The sequence below is a fragment of the Dipodomys spectabilis genome, unplaced genomic scaffold, assembly GCF_019054845.1.
Source record: "Dipodomys spectabilis isolate Male_0828 unplaced genomic scaffold, ASM1905484v1 ptg000018l, whole genome shotgun sequence".
Classification (NCBI taxonomy): domain Eukaryota; kingdom Metazoa; phylum Chordata; class Mammalia; order Rodentia; family Heteromyidae; genus Dipodomys; species Dipodomys spectabilis.
This window is the reverse complement of record NW_024870695.1, coordinates 15,286,256-15,305,191: the sequence shown is the minus strand read 5'-3', so window position 1 is coordinate 15,305,191 and position 18,936 is coordinate 15,286,256. Positions and strand designations below refer to the sequence as shown.

Here is an 18,936-nt window from a genome sequence, read left to right as displayed (position 1 = left end):
CCTTCCTTCCTTCCTTCCTTCCTCCTACTCTCCCTCCCTCCCCAAACTCTACAAGCTTTGGGAGTAGGAACCTATAACTAGTTCAACCTAGGTTGAACTCTCTGGGTGAGTGGCGGTCTGGGTGGAGGTCCAAGATCCCATCTACTCAGCATTGATTTGGTCCAGCAGAGCTGGCAAACAGGTGATGGTGCCCAGAGTAGCCTTTCTTCATTTCCAGATTCTGTCCAAAAGAAGCCCTCAGCTCTCTACCGTACTCTACCATTCCCATCATCCTTAAAAGGTTTAGAAACTCCAAGTCTCCCTTATGCCATAGAGTCCAGTGCTAATAGCTCTACAGGAAATCCCACATTCATTCTGGCAGAAGTCTGGTTTGTAGATGTGGGGCCCAGAGTAAAGGGCCTTTAAAGTTGGACAGAAAGGAGTATAAATCCCAGACAAAGCAATAGCATGCCCCACAGTACAAGCCTGGAGATGTGAGGCGAGCAGGGATGTTGGGCGATAAAACCCAAATTTTAGAGGTCCCAGCAATAGAAGGAGCTGTGGCTACCAGATCAGTGGAAGCAGAGCTCAGCATAAAATTTCTATTCTGCCATGAGATGGCTTCATGTGTCCTTCACAGATAACCTAAAACAAGTGACCAAACTACATAAATGTGTGTACATACACACATAAAAGCAAACATACACACGCATATAATTAGATTTTCTAAGAAGAAAACCTTATCAGAGTAAACAAAACCTAATCTCAGGATAAGGGCATGGCTCAATTGGTAGAGCTGCTTGTCCAGAAAGCCCAGTCCTGAGTTTAAGCCCTAATCTCTCTCTCTCTCTCTCTCTCTCTCTTGCTGCTTCCTCCCCCCCCCCCACACACACATCTGAGCACCCTGATCTGGCTGAATGAGCTTTCTTTAGTCTAAAATCTCATTTATGCTCCATTCCGAGATCCCCAAAGGATAAATATAAGGTTTGTGTGCAAGTCCCTGGAGAGACTAGCAAGCAGCCTGTTCGGCTGGATTATTCAGAGATTCAGTTTACAAGTGCAAATTGTGTTTCACACATGAGTCACCTTGAATAACCCAATAATTAATTAAAAGCATGTCCTGCAGGGGAGAATTTATTACATTGGCTGGCTTTTTATGAGCTAGGTGTAGTTTGGAAATGAAAGATGTGAGTGAAGATACTTCATTGATGTCTGTACTGAATCAGCAACTTGCTTACGGGGACATGTCTCATCAGGTTGGGAGAAAACAGACTGGTTTGGAAAGGTAGAGTGGATTTAGCTGACTTATTTATTATTATTAAGTAGCTGTACAAAGAAGATACAATTCCATACATCAGGTTATGAATACAATGCTTCTTGGTTAATGTCATTCTTTTGTTTGTTCCCCCCTCCACCTCTGACTTACTTTTTAAATTTATCTTTTATCTACAAATAGTGTGCAAAGGAGTTGCGATTTAACATGTCCATTTATGTGTACAGTGCATTCTTTATCTGAGTTACCTCTTCCATTCTTCTCTCCCTTCCTACTTACCCCCTCCCCCACCAGCTACACTAAATCTCCCACTTTCTTTTCCACATATGTACATCGATGATCATGATTGTATTAATCTGCTTTTGCCTTTTCCATAATTTATCTGATTTATTGCCACAGGGTTGAATGAATCCCTTCAGCTTCTGTAATCAGGCCAGCTTGATTTTTGCTGCTCCTCTTGGGAAAAAGTTGGAGTTCTGCAGCATTAAAAATGGGAGCCCGCAAAAAATGGAAGGGTGTGGGCAGGAGAGAAAGGCTTAGGGATGAGTTAAATGGAGACTAGACTCCTTGGTGGTGGTTCATGGAAGTAGTGGGCAAATCTTGGCAGTCTTCTCCACTGTAGGAGGTCACAGCTTCTCAGGCTGGGCACTATCTAGTCCAGGTTTCTCTTTCTAGCTTGGAGATGATGCTATAGCTTCTTCAAAGCAAGGTGGTGGGTCAGCCTGTTGTTCTTCCTCTAGCAGAGATCTTTACCTTCTCCTTAGTCACCAACTATGAAAGAAACAATCCTTTAGATTTATAGGTATGTTATTCCTCCCCCCCCCCCCCCGTCTTCATTTTCCTCATCTCGTGAGAAAGGTTGCATGGAGACATTTCCATTTTACAGATGAGAAGACTGAGGGTCGGAGAGACTAGCCCAAGGACACACAGCTGGCAACCCAAGCCAGAGTAGGTATAGAAGTCATTCAATCTTCAACTCTTACCCAGAGAAATATACAAAACTCTTCTTGGCTTCCTAGACATAGAGAAGATACCGCAGCCCAAGAGCAAAGGGAACCCATGAAGTCATGAAATAACATGGGGAGGGTAATGGGGGAGGACATTGCCTGACCCAGCTGCCCTTTCTTTGGGAGGGAATGGAGGAAACTGTACAGCCTTCCTATCCTTTCCTGGCTGATACAGCTACCAAAAAAAAAAAAAAAAAGTCAAGGCAAAACCCTGAAAAAATAAGTTGTTTGGAGGGCTTAAGGTACAGCTTAGCAGCACAGTGCTTGTCTAGCAGATGAAAGACCCTAGGTTTGATCTCCATCATTGCATAGACAGAAGGACAGATAGACTTTTTTGGTGGGGGTGGCATGGGGAGGGTCTATCATGGGGCTTGAACTCAGAGCCTGGGCTCTATCCCTAAACTCTTTTTGTTCAAGGGTAGTGCTCTATCACTTTGAGCCACAGTGCCACTTCTGGTTTTCTGATAGTTAATTGGAGATAAAAGAATCTCACAGACTTTCTTGCAGAGGCTGGCTTGGAACCACAATCCTCAGATCTCAGCCTCCTGAGTAGCTAGGATTACAGACATGAGCCACTGGCACCTGGCCAGACAGACATTTTTATCCAACATAGAACAATACTATTTGTGTGTGTGTGTGTGTGTGTGTGTGTGTGTGTTTCATATCACTTGAGGTATACTCTGGAAACCTTTTTTTTAGTGTGTGTGTATGTGTGTGTGTGTTAATACTAGGGCTTGAATTTAGGGCCTCCTCACGCTCTTGCTTTCTCCACTCAAAGCTAACTCTTAACACTTGAGCCACCCCTCCACGTCCCCTATCCACCTTTACTTTATTTATTTATTTTTTAATTTTTGAGGATGATCAAGGTGGCCTTTCAGGTTTTTAAAAAACCTTCCTAGGTTTTTTAAAATAAATGCCTAGAATATGAGCGGCCTCTAGCTTTCATCCCAAATACAGCCGGGGGGGGGGGGGGGGGGAAAGACACTGTTAAAGGTTCTAACGAAATTAGGAGATAGTTCTACCAAATGCAATGTATAGACTTTTTGAGACAAATAAGAGAATTCTAGCATGGATGCTATTGGGGAAGTAGTGTTCTGTTCTTTTGGTTTTGTTCAGTAGTAACATGGAGGCTGTATAAAAGAGGGAGAGAGAAAAGAAAAGAAATGGGGGGGAGTCCTTTTCAGGCAAAGATTCATACTGAAATATTGAAGTTGACTTTAAAAACGCTTTTTAGTAAATCAGCTATGAATTGATAGCTGTTAAAGCTAGGCACAGGGATTTCATTGTACTTTTCTGTTTACTTTTCTATATATGTGAAATTTAGCATCTGAAACTAATGATTAAAACTGTGAGTCCCTATCCCAGGAAAATCAACATTTTCCCTTGATTTTTCTTTTGGGGAAGGAGGTGGATGGCTTTGAGAACTATGTGGAAAACACCCAACATCAAACAACCATTTTTCTCCATAGAGAATACAGAATCGGAAAGTGTTTTGGCCCCACACTGACCCAAGCAGGCTTTTCTCCTTTTCAATGTTGCAGTTGTAGGCAGCAGACTAACTAAAGGAGATTAGGTCTCCCTGGATTCAACAATAAGTGAAGTTTTCCAAGTGTAGCCGGTTTGTTGCTTATAGGGACCCAGCCTCTAGAGTAAAGTGGATGAGGTGAGAGGAAGCAGGGCACAAACTTAGTTCTCACCTTTGATGAACCACTGGTTAAAAAAAAAAATTGTTAGATCAAAAACACTGATTGTAAAGTGTTCCTTTTCTTGGAGTCAGCGGTTCAATTTTGTTTGATAAATCCCTTAAAACTTCACTTTCCCTTTAAATAATTTCCTCAAATAGGTTAGGCTTATTTTTAGTATCACTTTGAGATACTAATGAGATTTATTTCCTTTTTTTTTTTTTTTTTCAAAATAAAATTGTCAAGACCTTTGTGTTTGAATAGGGAAGAAGCCAGACATACTGATGCCACTCTATTCTATACTGGAGAGACTGAGGCAGGAGCAAAGTTCAAGGGCAGCTTTGGGAACATAGGCAAACTCCTGTCTAAATTTAAAAAAAAAAGGAAGGGAGAGAGAGAGAGAGAGAGCGCGTGCATGCGAGACAGCCAGAGACAGACAGACAGCGCGAGGGAGCGAGCGAGTGAGCAAGCGAGAAAAGGAGAGAGAGAGAGAGAGACAGAGAGACAGAGAGACAGAGACAGAGACAGAGACACAGAGACACAGAGAGAAAGAGAAAGAGAGAGAGGAGATTTGGCGCTATCATTCAGGCTTCATTTATTAGCCTGTAGGAATTGGACAATTTAATCCCTAAACCTCAGTTTCCTTATCTACAAAACAGAAGTAACACTTGCCTACTATTATCAGGATAAAAATTAAAGAGACACAAGGTACTACAAGTACTAACCTGAAATACAACTCACCATGAGAGGGATTCTGAAGAGATTGTTCCAAAAGATTCCACAGTTTAAGGGATGTAGAAGGTCTGAGAACTTGAGGTGCTGGTCACAAAGCCCTCCTACGCACTAAGCGGGTTTTGGTCCAGCAGTGACTTTGGCCTTAAGATAGAACTCTGGCCTCTGGGTCTTCTGGTGTGTAGGGCAGGTCTCTGGGCTAGTGGGAGGAAGAAGCTGGGAGGAGGCCCCTATATTCCTAGCTGCACTGCCCATAGAGAGATAAACCCTTACCTGCCCACGGGGGCTGCTTTGCCAACCCTCATTGGGCCAGAAAACCCCACTGTGCAATGACTTCAGTTCCAGTATTGAAAAGTTTGTCTGTCCAGAAATTTAAACAATGGGGAAGGAAGGAAGGGCTCTGCTTTGGGCTGGGAGTGCAGAGTTGGTGTAGAGCATTTGCCTTGCAAGCCAGAGGCCCTGAGTTTACTCCCAATACTCTCTCTAAAGGAGAAAACATCCTTAAAGCTGCTTCTAGTTTTTCTTTTTTGTTTTGAGATAGTTTCCCCGGTAACAAGTAATGCCTGACTCCCCAGTGTTAAGTGTGTAGGGTTGAAACTCAGGATCTGGGTGCTGACCCTTGGTTTTTACTCACGGCTGGTGCTCTTACTTGAGTCACAGCTCCACTTCCAGCTTTTTGGTAACTGGGGATCAGACATCCAGGGACTTTCCTGCCTCAACTGGCTTTGAACTGTGACCCTTCTCATCCCCACCCCCCAAACCTAGGTTTGATGAAGCAGTATCAAGTTCTCCTTCTTTCCTATAAATTCTACCCATAAGTGAGCCCTATAAGCCAGCTCTGTGAGGCTACCCTGTCTGACACACAGGAAAATTCTCCCCAAGGTAGGGCCCAGGATGAGGGGCTGATCTAAAGTCCCAAATTCAGTGTCTTCTCTTTTCAGAGGCTTGGCCAGCTCCCCTGGGGGCAGATCATTTCCTAGGGCTAGAAAACACTGTGATGGTGGGGTCAGGGGACCAAGGAGGGTAGGTTGATGTGCAGAATTCCAATCCAAGGACAGAGAGCAAAACCCCCAATTCCGACCTGTACCCTCCACAGTGGGGATCTGGGTTGGGCCTGTATGGGCAGCTGGATTTCTGGGGAAATTTTCTAGACTGGCTTCAGAAATAAGAAACTGAGAGAACTATCTTTTCCTAACAGGGCCTGTTCTTGCCTCATAGGGTTGGATCTTCCAGGGCAGCAGTTGTCACCCTTAGAAAGAGGTGTCACTGTGGCCAAATTTGGCTTTCTAGGACTTGGTAGACATGGTGCTGGGGCTAGAAAAAAGTCATCCTGAACCTGTGAGTTTATAAATACTATGTCCCATTTCTGCATAATTTTTGGATGTTTCTGGGGCTGGCAAGATGGACAGTCAGAGCATCATGGAAAGCTCACCAAGCCTTCTGCTTCTTGTGTTCTTACTGCCTTCTTCTGCTCCTATCATGCGAGCTCGCAGAGCTGCCTGCATTCACAAAACTGGCTACTCGTTTCCTGGGATCAACTCTCTGACTTGGATAAGTAGCTTCTTTCTTTAGGTTTTGATACCCAGCCACTGGAGCTGGATAGAATTGAATATTCAGCCTGGCACTGGTGGCTCACGCCTGCAAGCCTAGCTACATAGGAGGCTGAGGTCTGAGGATTATGGTTCAAAGCCAGCCCAGGCAGGAAAGTCCATGAGACTCTTATCTCCAATAAACCACTAGAAAACTGGAAGTGGTGCTGTGGCTCAAGCGGTAGAACGCTCATCTTGAGCTGAAGAGTACAAGGACAGTCCCCAAGTCCAGAGTTCAACCCCAAATACCAACTGACTCATTTGGGTAGCTGAAGAATTTGGAGATTCTTCTTCAAGAGAAGGAAGGAGGAGGATTTCCATATGGCCACTAACTCAGAGATTGCCTTAATTGATGATTTCCTGGGTAAAACTTCTAAAGTAGATCCTTAGCCTTTAGTATTTTCCCAGGATGCTCACTCCCCCAAATTGGAATGTCTTCCTAAACTCCACTCCTGTCATATAAAGGAGGTAAGAGAAGAACAAAGACCTTTGGAGTTTCTCAGGAAAGAGTTCCCATTTCAGGGGGGGAAATATTGGCTACAGTCCTCTCCAATTATGGGCAATACTAAGGGTGACAGTGATCAAATAGGAAAACATTGTGCATGATATAGAATTTTACATTGAAAGTGAAGAGCAGCTCAGCTGTCCTCTCAGAACTCTCAGAAAGCTTCTAAAGGAGATAGAAAGGAAAAGCACAAGTTCAAGTTCAAATGATCCAGCGACAAGCCAGACTAAGAGCTCTGTTCTAACCTCAACTCTCGCCATGCCTGGCCCATTATGAGCTCTGGATTAGTAGTAGGGTCAGTGCAAGCTACCATCTGCCAGTCTCTTCCAGTTTCAGGTTTCAGCACCTGAGGTAAATATGTAGCCCAGAACCTTGGGTATATGGCTAAGATGGACTTTCCCCCAGGATAGTTCACAAGGTAGTAACCAGGAACTGCCCCATGTTCATTACAAGCAAAGATTCAGACAGGCAGATGGGAAGGGGGAGGGGGATTTATATACACACAGAGACTCTCTTGGAGGTAGGAAGCTATTTTTCATGCCTTTATTGAGTCCCAAGGGTTTGTTCTTTTTGAAACTTTAAGGGCAGGAACCGTTGAACACCCTCAACAGGGCAAGATTTAATACAGATGGATTGTAGGCTATTCCCCCCCCCCCCCCCGCACTGTGTGTATGTATGCATGCATGCATTGTATGTGTGTATGTATTCAACGCTCGCCTTCCTCCTCTTCCAATTTTGTGTTTTAAAACAGATAACTTAGAGTTGGGGATGCGGGAAGAAAGAAAAAAGACTTTGCTATGGGATAGGAATTGTGAAGAGGGAGGTGAACCACAGATTGTCAAGTTCTGGGCATTCTCAGAAAGGGCAACGTGGAAATCAGAAAAAGAAAGAAAATCATTCAGACTGTACTTTCCCCCTGAGCCTTAAAGTGATAGCTTCACTTTTGGGACTTGTGGGGATATTCCTCTTGATTTTAGGAGTGAAGACTCAGTCTTTATCTAGCAGACCTCAGCCAGCACTTTCCTAATACAACTATCTCATTATCACCAAATCCTATATTTCCCAAAGAAAGGGGGAAACAAGGTAGGAATGGTGAGAGAGATGTAAATGACTCAAATTCGTTTATTGAATTTGCAGATCATATGTAATATAGATAATGGAGATGTAGATGTAGACGTAGACTGTAGATCTCTCTGAGATTCCAGGGCTTGGAACAAAGGAAAGCTGATCTCTCAGGTTCCTAGAATCTGCTCCAAATGCTGTTACTTTCAAATGTCTTTGGATTAAAGTATTCCAGGACATCTGTGATTTTTCATGCCGATTAGATAGCAGTTAATGTCATACTCTGAAGTTTACACCCAGGGCTCACTGTCCTGACTGATTCAGCCAGAGATTTCTCCCCCAGAGACCAGGTGGCAGAGCTCTAGGTGCCCTTAAGGCCCTAATACCTGCCCTAGAGCCTCATGGGAAAAAAACACCAAAACAAATAAACAAACAGCAACAACAAAACAGTGGCAGCCCAGTGGCCTTTTTCTGGCTCCTTCCACAGGTTTTTCTGTACACGACGCCCTTTCCTGCCAGCAGCCCTAGTTTCGCTCCTCCTGAGACTCTTCTGCCCAAAGTGAATTCTGCTGGAAACTCAGAAAGGGAAGCTGCATTCCCTTGTGGGCAGTGCAGATAGGAACACTGAGGCTCCAGGAAGAGAAATGACCTTGCTCAACATGACAGATCACACTAGAACAGAATGTTGCCTGAGCCTTGTACTCTGTGCCAGGACCAGCTAGACCCAGAATTCTTCATGGTTTTGGCCGGATCTAGGCTAGGCTTTTCTAGGTTGAGTGCCAAGGGCGGGTGACTGAGGTTTGACCCCTACAAACCCCAAGGTTGGAGGAGGGAGCTGGGGACTCTAGGTCCAGCCAGTCTCCCTGCTCAGCATGTACGCCAGGCAAGGAAGAGCTGGTATATTCCCTGAGAGCTTCAGAACCAGGAAACCAGCGACTCTTAGGTTCTTAAGTTTTAGCTTCCCATTCTCCCTCCCTCTGCCACAGACCCCACTCACGGTTCCCTGGGCTTGGCTAAGCCCGCTTCTCCTCCAGTCTCCAGGCACCATTTGAGTCTGCAGCGGTGGCAATGTGGTCAGAGCTAGATTCTCTCTCCTTCTTGGGTGCATTTGTTCTGTTTTTGAGGCCATGGTTGGCTCTAATTTTGTTGCTGGCTCCCTCAACTCAGGCTGGGGAAGCACTTAGGTTTGTCCTGAGAAAGTCCTAATTCTGGGGATGTCACAGGGCTGGGGGGAGTTAACAGTGATCTTCCCGCCTCCATCCTCTGACTTCTTGTAGCTCTTGGATTCTGCTGTCAGCATTTCCGAAATGTTTCCTTTAGGGCGAGGGGAGAGGGCTGGACTGACTTCATGTTACCGGAGAGAGGACTGAGTTTTATCCCTAGGCAGGCCAAGATGGAGAGATGAGATGTCCTAGCCTGACGCTGGACTCTGCAGGCTTGTCACTTGCTCCAGGCCAGAGCAACCTCTATCTACCAAGCACAGACTCCAGCCACCAACACAGCCCCAAAGGCTGTTTCCAGACAAGAACAATGGGAAATTGTATAAGAGTGCAGAAAAGTAAAAAGGTGTGTGTGTGTCTGTCTGCCTGTATGTGTTAGGGGAAAGGAGTAAAGTACATGCACCAACAAGAAAGGAAAAAAACCAAAACAGAGAAAGAAAAAAAAGAGAGAAAAGAAATAGAGATCAGGAGGAAACAAGATTGAAAAAGAAGGAAAAAGAAGAAAATTAAGAAAAAAAATGAGGGGGGGGGGGAAGGAAAGAGAAAGAAAATAGTGCATGTGTCAGGTAAAGAGCAAAAATAAATAAATAAATAAAAGGGATCCAACAAGTAAAGGATAAGGGGAGGGGAGAGAAATCAAGAAAGGACATGTAAAATCCAGCTAAGTGAAATGTAAGGAGGGGGAATATAAATAAAACACCAGAAGATCAGAGAAAAGAAAGAAGAATGGAAGGAAGCAGGGAAGCGCGCACCAGCAACGAGGACGTTTTCAAGAACCCAGGAGTAGCGAGGCGACCCCGAGTAGTTTCTCCGGGACTTGGGGACCTCACAGCCCGAACCTTTCTGCGCTGCAAAGAAATCCTCATTATTCTTCGCCACCGCCGCCATCGTGGCCACCACTGCACAGGAGAACCAAAGCAGAGACCGTTCATTTTTCCAAAAATAAACAAACAACAAAAAAGCCAAAACCAAAACAAACAAACAAAAAACATAACCCCCCCCCCCCCAAAACCTCCAACACCCATAGTTTAACAAATGCTCGCCAGTGGGGCGGGTGGTGGGCATCTTTCGCTCCCTCCCTCGGGTTGGCGAATCTCCAGCCCGGGCGTTGGGGGGGGGGGGGGGTTGCTGACACCAAGGTGCCAAGTCCCCGTGGCTGGAACCCCCGGGGGGCGCGGCGGCCCCGCTCAAAGGCCGGGCTGTAAAGGTCACAGGCGGTCTGCCGGGCTGCGCTGAATGGGCTCCCGGAGGTAAACAGACTCTTAACTTTCAACTTGGCCTTGACCTTCCTGGAAGTGTCTGGCGGGTATGTAAAGGAGCATGCTGAGGCTTTCAGCACGTTTGGCTAAGTCAGTAAAGGGGGCTGCAGAGCTCCCCCCCCCCCCGGCCCCGCCCTCCTCCCGGTGGGTCTGCCCGGAGAAGGCTCGCAGCAGGACACAAAGGCCTCTGTGGGTCTTGGGGGAAGGGCAGACGGAGCGCAGGCAATCCGGAGACCAGGGGTGCCAGGGTGTACAGGGGAATCTAGGCCCTCAAACTCTTATAAGGGCAACCCCCACACCCCGCAAGACTTTGAAGAGACATTGAGCCCCAGTTTCTCTTTGTGGGGATGCAGGCGTGGAGCAGTAACCAGTGAGAAGTGATCCGCCTTTCTTTAAGGCAACTGTTCTTTTCAATGAAAAGCAGGTGGCTTCAATAGAAACAGATATAGAACATACAGGGACAGAAATAGAAGCATATTTATTCAGTTTATGAAACGGTTTCATGAGCAAAATCTCATTAAATTGCCACAGCATTCCTGCGAGGTAAGAGTTATTAGCACCCTTTGACAGATCCTATTTTTACCTGGCTTCAATTAAGATCTGTAGGTCACAAAAAGATGCAGATACATATATAGACATGCACAGGAAGTAGGAGCACACACTCTTGTGGTAATAAATGTGAGATTTAATCCCTAGATCTAGTGGATGCTAAATAAATCATCAGCCCGACAAACCTTAGTCAGGTGTTACTCAGTGGCTCATGCTTGTAATTCTAGCTACACAGGAGGCTGAGATCTGAGGATCACATTCAGGCAGGAAAGCCTGTGAGGCTTATCTCCAATTAACCACCAAGAAGTCAGAAGTGGCATTGTGGCGCAAGTGAGCACCATTTTAGAGAGGAAAAGTTTAAGGACAGTGTCCAGACCCAGTATCTGTGTGCACGCATGCACACAAACACACACACCTACAAAATTTTTTATTTTGAATATATCTATTTACAAGGGATCTCTAACAGAGCCTGATGAACTTCTCTGGGGGCAAATTTTAAGTTGGCCACCTCTGAATTCAACAGCAATGCAATTATATGCACTTTGTTACTTATTTCCAGGGATAGGTATATAAACAATATATGTACAAAACTAAAACTCCATAGCTATGATTTGAAACGCCCCCCCCCACAAATGCTGGAGATAAAATTCAAGGGCTTCATTCATGCTAGGCAATCTCCATAGTTGTTAGAATTTTAAATTTAATTTTAAGTTATGTTTTCTTCAAAATCGAGAGTTAAAAAGTACAGACATCCCAATCATATAGTATGATAAGAAATTCATAAAATATGTACACACATCTAACACCATACTGAGAAAGAGAACATTTCCTCATCCCAGAGAGCCTCTGTGTCCCCAGCAGACGGGAGTTTGGTCCTCAGGATCATTTCTATTCCAGCCTCTGTCACCATACACAAAGTTTTATGGTTCTTGAACTGTGTAGAAATGACTTCGTACAAAAATCACTCTTTTGTGCCTGGTTTCTTTTGCTCACATATCAGTGTAATTCACCCATATTGTATACACTAGTATAGTTTGTTGGGTTTTGAACATTCATGTGCAGTTCTTCATTGTTTAATTCCAGCTTGATTTATTTACCCATTCTACTGTTGATGGACATTTGACTTGTTTTTAGTTTTGAGCTGTTATGGGTAATGCTAGAATGCATCTGTCACTTTTGCCTTCTAGGGGCTGGTGGAGTGGTTCAAGTAGTAGAGTATCTGCCAAGCACAGAGTTCTGAATTCAAACCCCAGTACCTCCTAAAAATGGGCGTGTGGTGTAGGTCAGTGATAGAGGGTTTGCTTAGCATGCTCTGGGTTTGGTCTCCAGCATAATACACACACACACACACACACACACACACACACACACACACACACACACTATGTATATATGTATATATGTATATATGTATATATGTATATATCACTGTGAGTGTAAACTGAGAACTTGCATGCCATCCTTGTGCAGAAGCTGCATTAATCTTTGCATCTTTCTGATTTTAGTATATGTGTTCTTGAGGCAAGCACTGGAAAAAGCCTTCTGATGAACATAAATTTTCACTTCTGTTGGGTTTGTTTCCCGCAATGTTCGATTTTAGAATATGGCGGTGATTTTTTTTAAATTTAGAGATCTACCCATGTCTATATTGTATAAGCATAAATAATTTTCCACATCTCTGGTCCCCCACATGTATGTATGTATGTACATGTTTGCTTAATAGAAGCTAGAACTGTAAATTTCTGTGAATTCATTCTATGATTCCAGGTGAAAAATGTCTCAGTCTTTAGGGGGGAAAATCCTGGCATTCCTGTCTTTGAGGATTAGACTATTAGGAGTAAGTATTGCACAGACATCTCCTTCCTTTTCTTTCATGTTGGTTTTGAATGCAATAACATTAGTAAGGAGTCTGTGCTTGAGGTCTCTGTCTCTAGCAATGTTCATTGAGAGTGATCTAGACAACACCAAAGCCCTACAACTTGGACCTACTCCACCTTGTTTGCATGGCCTTTTTCTATAAGGGGCTCAAGTTCAAGTTCAGCTTGGTGAGAGGGAGTTGGTTAGTCTGTTCCATCTAAATGCCAAGTCCTTGGTGTGGAATGAAGAAGCCTTCTCCAGAAATACTGGAGATTCTAGAATAATAAATTTTCATCTAGAAGAGGTACTCAAGGAAAACAAGAAACTTCTAAAGGCAGATTTGTGAAACAGTTTGAATCTTCTGAGTTGTACTTCACTGTAGGCCCCAACGGAGGGGCCTCAAGCAATTCTACCAGCAGTTGGGACTCCTCCCATCTCCTTTTCCTTCTAAGGAAATTTAAAGCCTGGAGGAGGAAAATAGGGGTCTACAGTTTTCTGGAGACTTAGCTTGAGTTGAAGGATGCTGGCACCAGGGTCAGTTTTCTGAACCTCCTAACCCGCAGGGAGAGGACTAAAGGGCAGAGAGGCTGGGCTGGGCATCTTCACACAGACCAGGCTCCTTTATTCTTGGGACCCAGGGTTCCCACAGCTTCTTCAGCTAACCAGGCTTGATTTGCCAGACTTGCTCAGATCTCAGAAAAGTGGGGAAGACGAGTTTCTTTTTCAAATGGCATATCTCTCCCTCCCTCCCTCCCTTCCTGCTTTCCTCCCTTCTCCTTCCCTTTCTCTATCTCCCTCCCTCCTCTATCTCTTCCCCTCCCCCCCCCCCCATTCTCTTTCCTTCTCTCCCTCACATCTTGGTGAGTCTCTTTCCACCCTTAAAGGGAAATCCAGAACTCATCTCCCTTTTACAGGCAATATCTAGAGTCTCCATTTCTTATCCAGGTCCCGATGTTGCATGATCTGTTCTGGACTCCAGATTGCACGTAGGCGACTTCCAAGTTCATGTCCCCAGCCCCCTCACTTTGGGGCCTCCGATGCTTTCTAGAGGGGTTGGTGGTGGTGGCAGTAGCCGAGGTCCCTGGGGAAAGGAGCGTCTCAGACACCTCCCTGGGCACCAGAGCCGCTTAAAAACAATGCATCCGAGACAAGAGGGACATCTGGAACGAACTAAGGGTGCTAGTACCCGAACTCAAAGCAAGAAAGGGTTGCCCAAAGTATCCCTAACCCCCCATTCCCCAGTTTCCTGTGACTGGCGCATTCCCGGGTTCTCCTCGGAGGCCAGGAGTGGCCTACCAGCCCCACCCCCAACCCCCACCCCACCCCAACCCCAGGAGATGGACACTTTATTGGGAGAGCTTTTTATTCTCTCGTTAAACCTGCCAAAGCGCAGGAGACAGAGAGCAAGAGCCAGAGAGAGAGAGAGAGAGAGAGAGACAGAGAGACAGAGAGAGAGAGACAGAGAGAGAGAGAGGAGAGAGGGGGCGGGGGAAGAGAGGGAGGGAGGGGGAGAGAGGAGTAAACGGGGGGGGGGGCGGGAGGGGCCGGACTCCCGGTCCCCCTCTCCCTCTGTCCCCCTCTCCCTCTGTCCCCCTCTCCCTCCGTCCCCCTTCCCACTGCAATTTCTACCCGGAGGATTTTACGAGCGTCTCTTCCACCCCCCCCCCCCCGCCCCAGGCCGCAGCCAATCAGCGCGCGTGGCCGGGCCCTGCGTCTTTTGCGTCAGGACGGCCCCGGCTGGGCGAAGGCAAGCGCCGAGCGAGCAGCGAGCGATTTAAAGCGCATAGGATTCCCTGGGCCTGGGTGGGGAGAGCTAGCTGGGTGCCCCCTCCGTCCCCCACCCCCAGCGCCCCATGAGCCGACCCTCGGCCCCATGGAGCCCGGCAATTATGCCACCTTGGATGGGACCAAGGACATCGAAGGATTGCTGGGAGCAGGAGGAGGAGGAGGTCGGAATCTAGTCGCCCACTCCCCACTGAGCAGCCATCCGGCGGCGCCGACGCTGATGCCGGCTGTCAACTATGCCCCCTTGGATCTGCCCGGCTCTGCAGAGCCGCCGAAGCAGTGCCACCCATGCCCCGGGGTACCTCAGGGGGCATCCCCAGCTCCCGTGCCTTATGGCTACTTTGGAGGCGGGTACTACTCCTGCCGAGTGTCCCGGAGCTCGCTGAAACCCTGTGCCCAGACGGCCACCCTGGCTGCCTACCCCACGGAGACTCCTGCGGCTGGGGAGGAGTACCCCAGCCGCCCCACCGAGTTTGCCTTCTATCCGGGGTACCCCGGACCCTACCAGCCTATGGCCAGTTACCTGGATGTGTCGGTGGTGCAGACCCTGGGCGCCCCTGGGGAGCCCCGCCACGACTCCTTGCTGCCCGTGGACAGTTACCAGCCTTGGGCCTTGGCCGGTGGCTGGAACAGCCAGATGTGTTGCCAGGGTGAACAGAATCCACCGGGGCCCTTTTGGAAGGCGGCATTTTCAGGTAACTTCCAACACCCTGGGTCCTCTTGGCTCTGAGCGTGGGCTACGTGGGCTACGCTGGCACTTGCCTGGGAGGAGGAGGGAGACTTGGGGCTGGTAAGGAGGAGCTTGGTGCTCTTCCGTTGCCTATTAGAACTCCGAAGGAGGGTCCAGGCATCTGGAGGGCCCGTATGGAGGCCCCAGAGGGTCAGTGCGAGGGACCTGAACTGGGTGCTGCCTGAAGCCTCAAGGCGGTCAGCCTCCCTCAACTTCCCCCAGGAGGCCCTGGGACCAGCCTTTCAATATGTTGGAGAGCTTTGGATTTCTTTGTGGTTGATTTCAGCCAGATTATTCCCTATGCAGCACGATCCCAGTCTGATTCGACACAATCAAACAATTCAGTGAGTGTGAAGGTAGGGGTGGAATGGAGGCATTGGGTCTTCTCTTGAGAATAAGACCTTTTACTCTCTCTTAGGTGAGCAAAGGGTAGGTTTTCCCACAGATCAGGTGTACGCATTGGGGTGGGTGAATTAAATACATGTTTGTGTGTTCGTAGTGGAAGGAGAAAAATATTTCCTCCTGTGCAGAATTTGCCTGGAGAATCTGTAGGCACGGTGGAGAATCTGAAAATGGGTGGACATATGTGATCGCGGGCAAAGGCCTGGCAGAGTGAGGTGGGTGTGCTTGCACACTCCCGGGCATGAAGGCAGTGATGGGTGAGGATGACCTGCAGGAGCTGACCAATGATGGAGCACTAGCTGGAAGCAGAGGTGTCTCTTGTGTTTGGGGTGGGGGGGGAAGCAGGGGACGTACAAATACACATGCGCCTGCCCGGAGGGTGAACTGGATTCGCCTGCAGGATGACGTAGCCTCCGGTTTCGCAGGGCCTGGGTCTACACTTAGGTTTGCGCTCCATGGAGATCTGAGCAGTTCCTTGTCCTCTCTCCTCTCCCGCCATGCAGACTCCAGCGCGCAGCACCCTTCCGACGGCTGCGCCTTCCGCCGTGGCCGTAAGAAACGCATTCCTTACAGTAAGGGGCAGCTGCGGGAGCTAGAACGTGAGTATGCGGCTAACAAGTTCATCACCAAGGACAAGAGGCGCAAGATCTCGGCGACCACCAGCCTTTCAGAACGCCAGATTACCATCTGGTTTCAGAACCGCCGGGTTAAGGAGAAGAAAGTTCTGGCCAAGGTCAAGACCAGCGCTACACCGTGAGGGATCTCTCTGGCTGGGTGGGGGACAGGGGAAATGTTTGTGTGTGGAGGTCCTCGGGGATCAGGAACTTGTCAGAGCCAGGCCTGGCGAGGAACTCTGCTGAGAAGGCCCCCCCAGGAGAGCACACCATGGCAGGCCACTGGTTCCTGGACAGTGCATCAGGGGCCATCTGGATACCCCTATACGTGCCAGGAGAGTGAAACCAGGAGTTGCGTTCCATTCCACCAGGGTTCCCCAAAACCCATCCCAATCATAATCATTCATCCTAACAGTGGTGATTATCACGATAACCAGTACTAGTTGCCATGATAATTAGTCTCATTTTCTATCTAGAGCTCTGTAGAGCACTTTAGAAATGCTTTCATGAATTGAGCTGATTGTGAATAAACTTGGAAGGAGATCCTTTTGCAGGGCAGCTTCCTCTCAAGACCCCTCCCCCCTGCTTCCATTTACACTTTGCCCTTCCAGTTCCAGTGATGGGGTGGGGGACTGGAGAGAGGAGAAAAGGCGGATTCCTCTGAGGAACTATGATGCCCATTTAGCATTTTTCTAAGATGACAGTTGGGAAGGACGGACAATGCTAATGGATGCCTTTCTGTCTTCCAGGCTCTTTCCCACCCTCTCTCCTTGTCCACCTCCTAGGTTGTACCCCTTCTCCATGAAGCCCTAATCCCTAATTACTAGATTTTGCAGTTGTATGAAAACGAAGCCGGTGGGTTATCCTAAGTTTATCCTTTTTCCTCAAGAGAAATGGAGTTTGAGGAAGTGCCTACGTAATTCAGTGCTCTCCACTTCTAACTCCAAGACTCTCCTTAATGTTCTCTGTGGTTCCAATGTGAGCAGAATGTGGTTTGGTGAGCATCTTGGAGCCACTTGAAATAGCCATGTAGACTAGTCATCTCCCAGACACAAACTGCTTATAAAAAGAGTAGTGCACTACTACCTTCAAGGCCCATCCCAAATATACTGGAGTAGAAAAACCTCAAAATAGCTCCCCTATCACCCATTATCTCCTGTTTGCCTTTTTATGACACCAGAGGAACCTTCTAGCCTCAGGACAGGAACATGAGGTAGGTACTTTTGAGAGTAGAAGAACAGCACTCTAAAGAGGCACCCAGACCTAAGTTCAGGGGAGAGGAACTCTTGGCAGCCAATGCCACGGTGGCCGCAGATTTTCTTTCCATTCCTTTTCACTGGCTTAGCCCATGTACCCTGCATCCTGAGTGGGTGGAGGACAAAGTGGCAGCAACTGTTTTTCCAATGCAAGTAGAGCAAAAACTATAGTTCAAAATTCTGGAAATCTGAGGTAGACCAGGTTAGTTACAGAATGAGTGACCCCGAAAGGGACTCAAAGTTTCCGCTTCTGTACTGGTTCCCAAATATTCCTGGGGCCAACCAGGACTGGAAGCCTGGGCTCAGCAGCAAAGCCAGTGGGTTTTCGCTGGACATTCTTGCAGCTTGGGCTGGGTGGTAGGTTCCTGAGATCAAGTGCCAGGCCTGAAGACAGAGAGTCCTCTGGATTGAAGTTCCCAGTGGCCAGCAGCTTATGTTGGGTAGTGCCTACCATGTAGATAGTTTTTCCTGGCAAAGTCAGCTCACCATTTTCCAAGAAACAGTGGCCAGGGCCAAGGGGTTTGTCAGCCCCCATGTAGAGTGGGATCCAGGCACTGGCTCCTCCCACAGGAAAGAATGAGTAGGGGAACCATCTAGATTCTTCTAAATCTATTTACCAAAACAGAGCCCAGACTGGAGGAAAAGGTGGGAGGGAGGAGGTCAGATTTGCAGAGGTCCTTTTTATGATTGAAAAATTCCTTTTAAACTCTGTGGTGCAGCCTAAGCTCTCTGGCTTTGTAGCTATTCACAGGGGGCACCCTCTGCCTTTCATATTCTCCTTCAAGGGAAGTTCCACGTGGCTAGCTTTATATACCCCCAAGTTCTTACTCCTTTGTCGATAAAAACCCAAACATGACCAAGGATAACTCAAGCAAACCCCTCATTGACTGACTTCAGAAGTGGCAGGACTTCAGTGCTGATGGGCATGTGGGAAGGGAAAGATAAATGAAAGAGAGCATTATGGTGGTGTGGGGGGGGGGGGGGGGAAGAGGGTGTCCGCCACATGAGGAATGGGGGGAAAAGCAGGAGACTGGACTTCACCCTCAATGAACAGAAATGGGCCCAGGTAGAGGGAGAGTGAAAAGTCTGTAATTCTTAAATTATGTTATCAGAGACTTAAATTTTTGATGGTTTCTCTGTTTTTCTGCTTGCATTAATTTCAGAGCAGACAAAAGATTTGGAGTGTTAAATTTTATTCTAACAGTATGTTTGAACTTTTAAGAAGACAAGGGTGCCCCCTCCCGGTAGGAGTTTGCCTCTTTAGGGAACCCATCGGCTGCTGAGGTTTTAATTCTCCCACGGAGCTGCAGGCTTTCAGTCCCCTGGGGTCTCTGGCCTTGGGGTTTTGGAAGGTTCTGGGCTGGATGGGGTCGCACTAGGACTGACAGACGCCTGGAATTCGGCCAGAGCTTCGGCAGATGCATAGGTCCAGGCT

At 47.4% G+C, this 18,936-nt stretch overlaps 1 protein-coding gene across 1 annotated transcript; it reads left to right on the top strand.

The window, feature by feature from the left end:
* Positions 1-14,461: 14,461 nt before the first annotated feature.
* On the top strand, positions 14,462-16,388 carry Hoxb13 (homeobox B13). The gene is made up of 2 exons (XM_042674085.1): positions 14,462-15,194; positions 16,135-16,388. Exons 1-2 carry the CDS (start codon positions 14,588-14,590, stop codon positions 16,386-16,388), a joined length of 861 nt encoding a protein of 286 aa, XP_042530019.1. The 5' UTR covers positions 14,462-14,587.
* Positions 16,389-18,936: the final 2,548 nt, after the last annotated feature.